At 47.7% G+C, this 13,153-nt stretch overlaps 1 protein-coding gene across 1 annotated transcript in view; it reads right to left on the bottom strand.

The window, feature by feature from the left end:
- Positions 1-12,170, bottom strand: part of GRIP2 (glutamate receptor interacting protein 2) — a gene marked incomplete at both ends in the record, with an annotated part of 287,551 nt that extends 275,381 nt beyond the window's left edge. The window contains one exon of the mRNA XM_082321071.1: positions 12,116-12,170. Coding sequence (XP_082177197.1) covers positions 12,116-12,170 — 55 coding nt within the window. The remainder of the gene's footprint in view (positions 1-12,115) is intronic.
- Between the last annotated feature and the right edge of the window lie 983 nt (positions 12,171-13,153).

A 13,153-nucleotide genomic window follows, 5' to 3' on the forward strand; every position in this document is an offset into this window, starting at 1 on the left:
TTAGTGGGAAGCAACCACCTCCTGGGAAGAGGACACCTTTCCACAAAGGAGTTTTTGAGCAGATCTGTGTCTGTCTTATCTTGCAGTGAAATGGGAATATCATACACTAGAAGAGAGCTGCACTAATAAACCCATGCAGCCATGGCACAGTCCAACAAACCACGTCCATTCTCTTGCTTACTTGGCTGCATAAATGAGTTTTCCTACTCCCCCTACCCATCCCCAAATTGTTCTTTTCCACTCCCAAGTTCCTACATGTGAAAAAGAAGGAAATATCTCAAAAAAATTCTCTCTTCAAAGAGCTCTACCCCCTTTACTCACACAACATTCCCCAAAGCACACTCTCCACTCACAGCACAGATCAAAGTATGTGTTGAATGATAGGGCCTATTTCACCTCCGACTCATGAACCCGACTAACTCACTGTGTCAAAGCTGTTTAAGGGTTTAATAGCTTGCCAGTGGCTAACGAACCCTGCTGGTTAGCAGCAGGCTGAGGAGGTGACAGATAGATGGGAAACAGGACATGGACACCAACTGTCACCTCAGCTCAAAGCGGTCATTCATCGAGGAAATCTGCTGGGCTCCGGTGGGAAACTCTGAACAAGGAAAGCTGTGGGTGGGGAAGAAGTAGGGTTTGCAGTGGGGCACAGTGTCCAGAGATGCGTTTGCAAAGCTGGGGGCTGTCAAAACTCTAGGGTGTTTTCCTGGCTTTCACTTACTTGGTGTTGAGGTTCAACAGGTCAAATGCTGGACTACCCCACTGTACAGGGGCACAGCTAGTAAGGATATTGCACCTACTTAGGGGCTATGAAAAGCCTCTAGAGTCAATTCACCCTCGAGTTAGATTCACATCAAAAAAAGCCTGCACATGTTCATACACAGAGGAAATTTTTCAGCTGTTTTAAAACACTGCAGAGGTAGCCATCGCTACCTGCCCCTGTAACGCAAGGCTGCTTTGTCAGTGCTTTTCCCTTACACCCTGCTGAAAAGATCCCCCACTTCTACGCAGCGGCTTTGACAGCACGCCCATCGCGCCAAGACCCGAGCGCGAGGGATCTCCCTGCGGTGTAATTCAACACTGCTCTCCCCGTACGCTGCTGAACGGCACCTCCAGCCTATAGCCAGCTGCGCGAGAGCTGGATTTCTGCAAGAAACTCACAGCTGTGGAGGGAGATAACAGGGAAACAAGCCCCCTCGCTCCACGCTCCTCCAGCTCCCGTCCCTCGCTCCCACCTCCACGCTCTCCACCACTGCATTAAAACCAAGCACCAATGTTGCAGCTTGCAATTAAACATCGTGGCAGGATTTTGTGGGAGAGAAGCAGCACAGAAAAATGGCACCCTGAGGACTTTAAGCTCACTAGATGAGTCAGTGGCAAGGCAATGAAGGGTGGTCAGGAATCAGCGTCCCCATGCCCTGCCGAGAAGCCCCTGGAGAGGAACAGCTGCTTCAAGCAACAGTCAGGGAAGCAGATGGGTGGCAGAGGACGGTGCTCCCTGGCCAAAAGCCACGCTCCCTCTTAATTATTCAGAGGCAGAAATTGGATGGCATTCATCGCCTTGTTGCCCGTCACCGAATTACTCCCGGGCAGTATGTGACCCTTGGCCAGGGGCAGCCCCAAGGCGCAGGGGTAGCGCCGGCTGCCAGAGCAGCGCAGGGTTCATCACCGAACAAGCCCGGCTCTGCCAGCTGGAGGCACGCAGCGGCTGCACAGCCCGTCCCCAGGTGAGGACACGTTACAGCCAGGGAGCCTCCCCTTATAGCAAGCCCTAGAGAAGTCAAGCATCACAGCCTGGTTTGCAATTTTTTTCTTTCTGATGCTTCTGATGCCCAGCCCACTTACTAACAAGCTCCTGTGTAAGCACAGTGACAGCAAAGTTATATTAAAGTAGGACAGGATATGCCAAAAAGCCAATTACAATGGCTATTCCAAAAAAACAACCCAGGAGCCATCTCTATACATGGCCAAACACCCTTGGCAGGTGGCGGGGGGGAGGAAAAGCAGAATAAATACAATTAAACAAGCAAGACAGACAGTTCAGCTTTGTGTTACGTTTGAAACGCCGTCTCCAGAGGCTGAGGAAGCAGCATGACTAACTAGGGTGAATTTTGAAATTCCTCAAAGGCAGGTTGCCTAGATGTGCAGCCAGACCCAGGCTGACAGAAACGCTGCTAACAGCACCTAATTTGCTAGAGGATTATCACTTGATGTAACGGATGGAAACTAGATTAGATAGCTGGTAAGCTCACCACACAGATCATTACTGTAGAGGGAAGTTTTTACTCATTTAAAATGAGCTTTTTGTTCTACTCAGCTGTGTGCTGCAATAGATTTACAATCCTGTGCCAGAAAGGCATTTTCTACCACATTTTGGTCATTTTTCCCCAAATATTTGGCACAGCTGCTATGGTTCTGAATGCGAAAATGTTAAGCAGAGAAAGCCATGAAGTTACACTCAATAACTTCACTTTCATATCTGTTTTGACCTCAGCATCAAGACCTTTGAAAGTATGGTACATTACCATGTTCTGCAGATGTGAAGGCTGGGGCACGCAGAGGTTTGCAGACTGGTTTTCCAAGTGGCACAGAACTCCTCAGTCCCATTAATTTCAACTGACAGAAAAATTCCCCACCACTCTGAGAAACTAAACAATAATTTTATTTTGTTCAAAGCCCTACACTCAGTTGGGAACAGAGCTAGGCACAGGACCAAAAGGCCTGCAGCTCAATCCCCAATACTAACCTACTGATTAATAAGTGCCAGCCACACTGGAATTGCTGTAGTTACCACTGGACTATTTAATGCAACCAGGTGCTATGGCATGAGGTGTTTGGATGGGATGTAAAGAAGGACACGAAGCCCATGAAACAGGCTGGAGTAGCTAAATACAGCCAGCAGGTTGGAGCATGCTCACAGCATCAACATCTCATGTAAACGCATGCCTGAACCTTACTTTTCTTTGAAACAACCTAGAGGCAGCACACCAGCCTCCAGCCCCATGTGGGGACAGAGCCCAAACGTGTTATTCACGGCTATCTTCCAACCAAGAGGGAACCTCCACAATTTGTCACTTCTTTGTTAAAGACCTATTTAAGCCAGTTATTCAAAAGCTGTCTGCAAGCGCTATTTAAAAAAAATTTTAAAAGGCAGGAATACAAGTTATTTCTCTTTCATCCTCACTCACTCTCTAGCAACTTGGACTGATTTCTGCAGTGCAGAGTTAAAGCAGCTCCTGTCTTTCATCTCCTCCAGTGCTGCTAACAGCTTTGCCACTGGTCATTCACTCACTTTTCCTAGGACTGAGCATTAGCTTTAAGATTTCTTCCTCCACTCCCCATTCCCTCTTATTGGTCTAGAAAGACTTCCTTATTTAAGGAAAAAAAAAAATACTCATGCAGTTTAAAGGACCTCAGCCATCAACAGGAATGAGTAGGCAAATGAGACCATTAACAGTATCCACAAGACCACATCATCTCTGGATACTGAGGTACAAAAGAGGCAAGGAGCTGTCGACGATGTCCAAATCCTGCATATAAGGCAGGCAGGTCAACCACATACCAGCACTGAGGAGCAGTGTCCTGCACCAAGCACAGACATCAGTGTTGCTCCTGCAGGATGCATCCCTCCAGGGCCCAGGAGAAGAGCAAGACCTCGCAGCATGCTGGCCACGAGAGGGTATTTAAGTCACTGAAGACTGCCAGCCAAAGAGACCACTTATACCCCCAGCTCGAAGGGGAAAACCAGAGATGGGAGAAGGGTGAAGAGATGATGCTCCCAAGCAGGAGGAAGACAGAGGCAGCACCATGGCACTGCTCCCTGCCTCACACAGATCTACCAGCCCTCCCATCACAAAAGGGAGGTTCGTGAGGGTTGGGGATTTTTTTTAATGGACATGACTGCACGTACAATAAGGCGATTGACTACCTCCTATTCCAAGAAAAAAGGTAAGCAAAAGAACATTTAATTTAGAAACAAAATATTCATTCCCAATAGTGCCCTCCATTCAGGATTAACACATAGCCCCGAGATAAGCTGCTACAACTATTTACTAACTCATCCTCCCAGCTCTTTGCTAAGTTCATCTGACTGTGACAGCCCCAGGGAGTTTCCCCAGATTCCCAGTAGCCAAAAGCAATGGATCTGGGCAAGTTGTTTTTAATGAGGGAGACCCCATTCCTGGAAAACACATAGAAAGGACTGGGTCTGCATTGGGAAAGCACACTGGTACCAAGTGAGAAAAGAGCAACTTAGCATCGCTAATTTCTGTAAAACTGTCACATTGCCTGACAGTTTGCCTTATTCTCTTATTTTTCTCCTTGTTTCTTTGCATCTCATTTGTTGCTAAAGCTTCAAGGCATCTGCTGCAAGGGGATGCAAATAAAGACAAGTCCTCCCATCCCTCCATCCCCCCCCCCCGTCTACGCAGTGCTTCGGTGGTGACTGCTCTTGTCAAACTGGGGCCAAAGATAAGACAGGGGCCCTCTGTGCCAGATGCTGTAGGGTCACCTAAACTTTGCCCTGAGAACAGAGAGGTAAAGATTTTTTTTTTTTTTAATGGAAGAGAGGAGGAAAAAAATCCAGAGGCCAATCTCAGCTCCATCCCCCAGGACCCAAGTGAGAGCTCTCAAGCTTGATGTAATCCTTGCCTCTAGTAGCAGCTGCCCTCTTGGGTCGTACGCAGCAATACTCAAATGCAAGCCAGGACCTTTATTTCTCTGCACAGATGGATGAAGTGTCACCAAGATGACTAACAGCATCACATGTACAAGAAAAGGTGACAACACTTATAATCCAAATAAATACTCAGAATAGCCTCCAATTCTGGCCACAAAGCAGCAGCCGAGGTTAATATAACCACTAAAACGAAAGCTCTGTAATGCCTTGTTCACAGTGGAAATAAAGTTGTTAAGCAAAAAAGTGTATTGCTTTATAGACCAACATTCAACAACTTGAAGAGTGTAGAATTGAATTTATTTTGCAGCCTCAGCAAGAGGTTTCTACTCGTCAAGACGCAGCAGTTTAGCTGGCAGGGTCACTGACACCTCTACTTAAACACACAGGTAAGACATGGATCTAACTACATCTTAATGCGTCGCGTTTCCTTGATCTCAACCAGCACATGGTAGCCCCCTTCTCCCTAAAGGCGGAGTGGTCTTGATGCAAAATACCTGAAGCTGTCAGAGGAAAATACATTTGATTGAACTAATTTCCCAGTGGAAAGCAGCACTCCCAGTGCTATCAGTGGAATCAGCAAGTTTTGCTGGAGCCAGAAAACAGTGCTGGCTCAAAAATGAAAGCCAGTAATTACTAGATGCCAAGTTCATCTAACATTAATGAGGGGGAAAGTCAGTAACAGGGAAATAACCATAATTGTAGAATTTATTTGTTTTAGTTATCTTATTTCAATTCCTTCATCTTCCAAAGACAAAGAAAAGGGAAAAAATGGGAGAAAATTAAAAAAGGTAATTCATTCTCTTGACAAAACAAGAGGGCTGGAAAAAAAAATGATCCTACTTGAATTTTAAATGGAAAGCTTCATTACTTTTCCTCTCAAGGAAAGAAGTCCACAGGAAGATCAAGTATAACTGGATGAAGCGCAGACTCTTCAAGAGGAGATGTTTTATCCCAGCACATGATTCACCCAGGCCAAGCACTGCAGAAGAGAAGCTACCATTTCCAGCAGGGGCCATCAGCATGGGATTTATTTTCCAGATCAAATGCTGCCCATGCTCCAATCCCAGTTACACCAGTATCAATCCACAGTAGCTATACCCATTTCAGGAACACAAACAGACAGGGTATAACTGCGTTTGGCTCAAGACATGCATGCAGGAGCAGCTCCCGCACATGTGGTGTCATCACCAGCATTCACTGGAGCAGGAGACGTGTGGCTCCTCTGGGAAAAGGGATCATTGCAGGAAAAACACAGCAAGTTTTCCACTTGCTCTAGACATTATGCAAGCCTTTCAGGCATAGATCATTGCTCTGAACTTCAAGGGTTAGGACTGGCTTTCAAAAGAGATGGCTCCGTTTATGTGATGCAGAGCTCCAAAAATGCCCCATTCACTGTCTTAGGGCTCATCTACAGAGGGATCATTTCAGTGGAGCTATACTCTGATAGTTATTCTACTATATTTACACCTCTGTAAACTCCTTTCTGTTTCAAAATAAGTAATTTCATTCCGCTATAATAAAGTCAAATAATTAACAAAATAGTCATTTTTATTCTGAAACAGGACACCCATAGGAAGGCCTACACAGTTTTAACCACAGAAGGAGATAACTGGCATAGAGCACATGCCCTGGCGGAGAGCCCTCCTTTGGCTGTCCACCCAGCAAGGCCCACATACCTGGCTGGGGGTATAACTAAGCAGCTCCCCCGCACTTGTGTCTACTTAGAAGAGACAAACAGCAAACCAAAAAAAGGCAGAACAAACCATCCACCTCTTAGACTTGCCACACACCTTGGTTTAACCTGAGCGATCTTCATCTCAGTGCAACCCAGAGCATCAGAGGACCTGTGGGTCAGCAGCTGCACTCACAGCTCAAGACCGGAGCAGTTTCAAATACCACATCTGCTTCCTGAGAATTGCCCACGTGCTTTTCCACTATGCTTGGCATGAGCCCATAGCAACGCCAACAGGTCTGGAGAACAACAAGCGTGGCCCGAATCCAGGCAGACCTGGCAAGCCTTCTCACTCTGAAATTCTCCTGGCTACCACAATTCGTGGTTTTCATCAAGGTCTTCAGCTTCCTGAAAGGCTCGCCCCACACTTTCCAACCTTGGCACCTCTAAAGGGAGAGCATGCCAAACCACTGCAGCTGATGCATTTGCTCAGCACTGAGCATCATCACTCGATATTGCTAATAAGAACTCCTTTGCAAGAAGCCCTACAGAGTCTAACAGCGTAAGCGAGAGAGCAGAACCACACGATGTCCCTACAGTTTCATACAGCCAAATTCTGTGAACCTAGAATCACATTCAGGTTGTAAAACCTGGCAAACCACTTCAAAAAGCAAGCCAACGATCAATCTCTGTCTTTAATCAAATTCCAACGAGGCTTTAGAGTCATTCCATAAAACCCTTGTGGCTTCATCCCTAAGTTGTGCAGGACTTCTCGATCAGGGCTCAATTTTACGATTGCTGAAGTACAGGATCAAAAGCAGCAGCCCCGACCCAGCGCAGCGTGACAGCCAGCGCGGAGGGGAGCAGGCAAGCACAGCGCTCGGGTGCGGCTATTACTCCCTCACTCAATGGGTGCCAAATCCACATCAACATATTAATGAACGAAAAAGACCCTCTGAAAGCCTAGCAGGCTTTGCTCTGGCTGTCCCATCAGTTTGATGAATGAACATTATCCCTTAAGCATTACCATCACAGCCTTCAAGAAATCCTAATTCCCCACCACACTTCACTGGAGGGTCAGAACCTCCATTTTTACATTTTGTTTAAAAGCAGTGGCCTGTACAATGAGTATTAGCAACAAACAGCAGCCCATAAATTCCTGAGCGCTGCATGTGCAAGTCCTCGTCTCTGACGAAGCTTGGATGCACCATAAGTAAGAGCATCGCATACAGGAATATATTAATACGCTGCGTTCAGCAGGCAAACGTAACAGCCCTTCAACCACAGAACAGTTCAACTGCACACTGTTTAAGTGACAGCTATCCAGTTGAATTTCTTTACTGAAAATTAAGTGCCAATACAATAGATCATGTCATTGTAGGTTTGGACAAAAGGACTCCGTAAGGGAACGTATTAAAACTGAACAAACTCAACCTGGCACTGAAAGATGGTCCTAAGACAACTTGATAAATATAAAAACCTCCTTTCTGAATGACTGACTTATTTCTGATGTGGCAAGCACAAGAGCAAACACTTAATTTTAAGCAGCAGAATAGTTCAACTGATTTCACGTTATGCACGCCACACAGTTTGCAAAATCAAAGTGTTTATGGGTAAGTGAACAAAAGACAATTCGCATTATTTTTAACAGTTAATCTATTTTAGTTATTCTACGCATCACATGTGTATCACAAACAACATGGAACTCAATGAAAGATCTTCTAATTTTCTGCTAATCATGCAAAACCAGCAAATTTCCATCTTATTGGGATGTTTCTCCTTGATGTGTATGATTAAGTAAAGAAGAATCCCATTTCCAGTCATCATCATAGTTTCACAGCAATGGAGCAAAACATCCTGGTACGCTGTTCTGAGGACAGAATAAAAAGCTGATGTTTATAGCCCAGCTGTTATAAACCCCCTCAAGACAGACTGCTGTGATATTTTTACCTTCCCATTATAAAAATTTAAATAGCTCTGCCAAAACCATGAAAAACCACCCCCCTGCTAAATTCTCCCCAGGGTCCCATTCCTGCCAAATTGCACCTGCAGCAAGATAGGGCAGGCGAGAAAGGGAGATCTTGCAACGGGTTTGTACTTTGTTGCCCTCATCCTGCAGATCAGCCTGCACCACGACGGATTTCCCTTTCCCCCCGCTCCACGGGACACCTCTGCCCACGGCTGCACAGCAGCAAAATGCCCCTATGTGCTCCTACAGCTGTTTCCAAGGTAACCAGCATGCAGCCATATACCAGGGAAGGAAGCAAACAGCAGCAACGCACTCCTGCAATATTGTCACTTTTTGGCACAGGTCCGAGTCGCCCCTTTCCCCCCAGCTCCTTTCCAGCTGCCCCATGGTTCATGCGAGGGGTGGGTAACTCACTTCACATTTTGTAATCCCATTACATCAGTCTTTAAGGTTTGGGTTGTGGTTTGGTTTTGGGTTTTTTTTTTGTTTTTTAATAAAGCATCATATTGAAGTTTTAAGGTGAGAGTCAAATTTTCTGGTTTTACTAAAAGAAAACCATCTGGGGGAGGAAGGGGAATTATATCAACTGCCTAAATTTAAACTCAAACTCTGTATTCCCTCCCAGTAGAAGCAGAAAAATGTCTCGGGTTTAGCACAGGGTGTCTGCCCACTACTGTGACCCATGTCGTACAGGTCATATGCGTCTAGATAACACTTATTTTCATCAGTTCGGATAAAAGCATCTCCACTGCTCAATCTGCAGATACAGTTTATCCTTTCTAGACATCCAGTTTCTACATCCATTCAGATGTGCCAAAATCCCCAGAGACTTTCCCACCTGCCCACATGCATTCATGCTCCCAAAGCAGAAATTAGCCTTTGCTTCTTTTGCTACGTAAAGCCTGGGAGCAGCAAGGATACAGCCCAAATCCTGCAGTCCTTGCATAAAGGACAGCGGCACGAGGGGGAAGATCAGGACGGGGAAGGGTCTGGCATGGCCAACTAGTTCTCTCCACTGCCCCGAGAGAGGACCAGCTATCAGGGGGGTAAATCACGAGATCTGGCCGCGCAGCTCTGTATACACAGCGATGGACAGAACTGCCAGGCTGCGTGCTCTAACCTCTGCTCCCAGGCCCGAGACAACCCCACAGTTACACACGGAGAAGCAAATCAAGCCCCTGACTTGGGAATAACAGGGCTGTTATCAATACAGGCTGGAGGGGACACATTTTCCACTAAGAATTTTCAAGCCATTGACATCAATTCCTTTTTTTCCTGCATGAAACAGAATAAGGACTAGCACATCCCATGTCCAACCCTCTCGTGGTGGGGAACAAGAACACCTTACAGAGTGAAGCATTTCTGCGTACTGGTCAGGAGTCAACCCCATCCCCGAGGGACAGAAATTTTAAGGCAAGACCCTGTGGGTGGTGTTTTGAAATGGCGATCATACTTCAGCACAGTTCATGTCTATCTTGCGTTTCCCTATGTCACTCACCATGGCTGACCTTTTGAATGCCAACTGTGATTAACAACACTTCCAACCCAGCGCTGAATGGCTGCAAATTGCAAGAGATGCTCATCACATTAATATTCAGTAACCAAAATATACCACTCTTCTAATCACAACTGTGCTCCTGCTGAACGCCAGGACACTTCCCTTGGAAACTTGAGTACCGTGGTCCTCAGAGGAGGTTAACACACTGATGGGCCAGAGCACGCATGCCTGGGAGAGAAGCTCCCCAGCTTAGATATCTGAAACAAAAACTACCCCATCTGCATAGCCCTGGAGATGCCAACAAGGCAGACACAACTTGTTTTGAATAAGGAAAACCAGAAGTCAGTATTTCTTCATAGACTGGTTTGGAGGTTGGTTTGCAAAATCAAAATCTGAACAGAACCCTGCAGAGATTTCCTGGCAGCGTTATAGGTGACACGCTGTGAAACCTTCTCTAGCATCCAGTTAAGCCCCATACCATACCTGTTAACACTGCAGTGCTACAAAAATGTTACCAAATACCTCCTCTGCTACCCCTGCAGAGCAAGATGCTGTAATACGACCATCAAACCGGTCGCCTTGGGGAAAGAAGTTCCTTACAAACTCAGCACATTTTTTCACAGGCATATACCTCCTCCTCTACACAGCACATCAGCTCAAGCCTGCAAGATTTATTCCTCCAGATAAACCACTCTGTGATTAACTAAATGGTAACTTCCAAAGACCGACTACTCTTGAGCCACCCCTGGAAATAAATGCAATGTCACTAGGGAAAATGCCCAACGTACTTGAAGGGATGCGCACCAGTCACAGACTCACTGCAGTGCTGGGACTGAAGTCAGAGGGAGGGAAGATGAGGAGGAACGGCACTACATAGACCCCAGAGACAAGAGCCACTACCTACATACGAAGTCGCAGCGAAAGTAACCTGGCAAACACGCTAACCCAGTACAGCTGTACATCAAGAGCTGGCTGCTCTAAGTGTTTTATAAGGCCCTTAAAGCCTGGTCCAGTGGTGCAAGAGCATCCCTGTCAGCTGCAGCAGGGCAGCGTTACAAAGCACTGCACCATCACAGAGCTGAACTCACACCGACGGTCTCAGTGTGTCGAACAGGGGATTGATTTACTCCTCTACAGGACAAGATTTTTAACAGCTCTGTCTCAGGTGGCTGGAGTCTCCGAGTGGAAGCCATGGTCCCAGAGGGGTCCAATATCAGAAACAGATGGTGTTCTCCCAAAGCGGTGGGAGCAAGGAAGCGGCATCAGAAGGACTCGGCAGCTTAACACCTCTGTCCTGACACCTTACAGGGCATCTAACAGCCCAATTTCTCTCCATGCTTATTAACCAGCAGGACCAGAGAATTCCCTGATTTTTGCATTACTCACACCAAATGACGCAACAGTGCCGCTTCAGATATTTGGTAAGTCTGCTTACCAGCGCACCATCTAGAGAGGCAATCAGGGGAAGGGATGCAAAAGAAAAACCTGCCGTTAACCACTTGCACCCAAGCAGCTGAGGTTAATAAGACACACATTGCTGCTTACTTCTGCCCATCCCAGATCAGCTCCTCCACCTGAGTCTTATGAGAGCCCATGAGAACGGCACTTCATTTTGGAGCCATAAACTTTCCCCACCGCTCTCACCCCTGTTCATCAATGCACCCAGGAGCCGGAGCGCAAGGTTTACACCTCCCTTATGCTGTGCCACCTTGTGGATGTCTTCTCCCGACTTTTATGAGCTGCAGGTCCAGCATTTATTTAACATCACACTCTTGAGCATGTAAACAAAATAATTCACAGTCACTGTGAGCAACAGTAAGCAGCACAATAGGAATCAGATTACCGCGACAAGTCCTCTGTACAATTCGCAAACCCTTTAATCCCCAGCTGGAGCTGGGCACTGGGAAGAATTACCAGCTGAAAACAGCAGCACCGGTAGCTTTGGAAAGTTAAGAGCTCAGATGCTGCAAGCCTTTCTAAATATCTAGAGAGGACGGCGCAGCCACCTCTCGCTCAGGCTTGCCCCCACCATTGAAAGAAGGGGGGGAAAAAAAAAAAAATAAAGGCAGAGACCAAGCAAGGCTGGAAGGACAGATTTGCTGCAGCAAAGTTTACCGGCACGAAGAGCATCCCCCGCTCCAGCCCCTCCATTCGCGGAGCTCCGCGCCAGCGGAGAATCGCCCCCCTCCATAGGGAGACACACACACACACACCCCCACCCCAAAATAAAGAGGAAAAGGCGAGGTGGAGGGCAAACCCCGGCACCTCCAGCCCTCCTTCCCCCCCGGCCGCGCTCACCGTCCTCCTGCATCCGCTGCAGGCACAGGGCGAGGCTCTTCCTCCAGCCCGGCATCGCGGCGGGGGCAGCGCTGCCGCCCCCCGGGGCAGCGGCGGGGCTGGGGGGGCCCGGGGGGGCCGGCGGGAGCGGCGCTGCCGAGCGCGGCCGGGCTCCCCGGCGCTTTATCGCCGGGCGCTGCATGCGGCGGCGGCGGGGCCGGGCGGGGGGAGCGGCGCTGCCCGCCCCCGCCTGCGCACAGCCCCGGGCCCCCGCCCGCCGCCGGTGGCGGGAGCGAGCCACAACCGGGGGCGGGGGGAAGGCGTTTAGAAACAATTCTATAGATCTACATTTTCTATACGTTCCCCTGGTGGGCTCTGCTTAGGATGGGCCCCCGCTTGCTGCCAGGGAGCGGGCTCTGCGCCGCACCGGCGGGTCCCAAATCGCCAAATTTTATTGAATACACGCACAGGAAAAGCATAGAAAACCCACTTTTCGCACTCTACATCCCCTTTACAGCTTTAACCTGGCGCCTCTTCCCTTTAATGAGCGGCAGCTGTCTCGCAGCCCTCACACAGGTGCGCTCCTCGCTGCAGGTATTTATTCTGAAGTTGGGTTCTCCGGTAAATAAAAGTTGCACAACATTCAGGCTGATCTCTTCCATCTTTTTCATGACCGCTTGCAAGCAGCTGAAGTGTGGTGGGGGACTTAAAAGCATCTTTGTCATTTCTTAATCTTCCAGAGGTTTCGGTGCTTTTACACAGACACAAAGGAGATGTTTATTGCATGTGCTAGGGTATTCATGTTTTTAATTTCCTGGGGGCAACATATCTCTGCAGTGACTAGCAGCTTTTTTTTGTTCTTCATTAGGCCTTTTATTAGCTGGCTGGTGGGTCTCACTCTACATCTCTGCCTCCCTTTGTGAGAGTGATAATATTACGTGCAACATCTGCTAGAATCTAAAATATTACAGACCAAGCTCTCCTTGGGATAGCATGAGCTAATTCCAGTTTCAGAAGGCTGGCATCTGATACCACCTGGCTTGGACAGGGCAGCTGCAA

The sequence above is a fragment of the Platalea leucorodia genome, assembly GCF_965183815.1.
Source record: "Platalea leucorodia genome assembly, chromosome: 9".
Lineage (NCBI taxonomy): Eukaryota > Metazoa > Chordata > Aves > Pelecaniformes > Threskiornithidae > Platalea > Platalea leucorodia.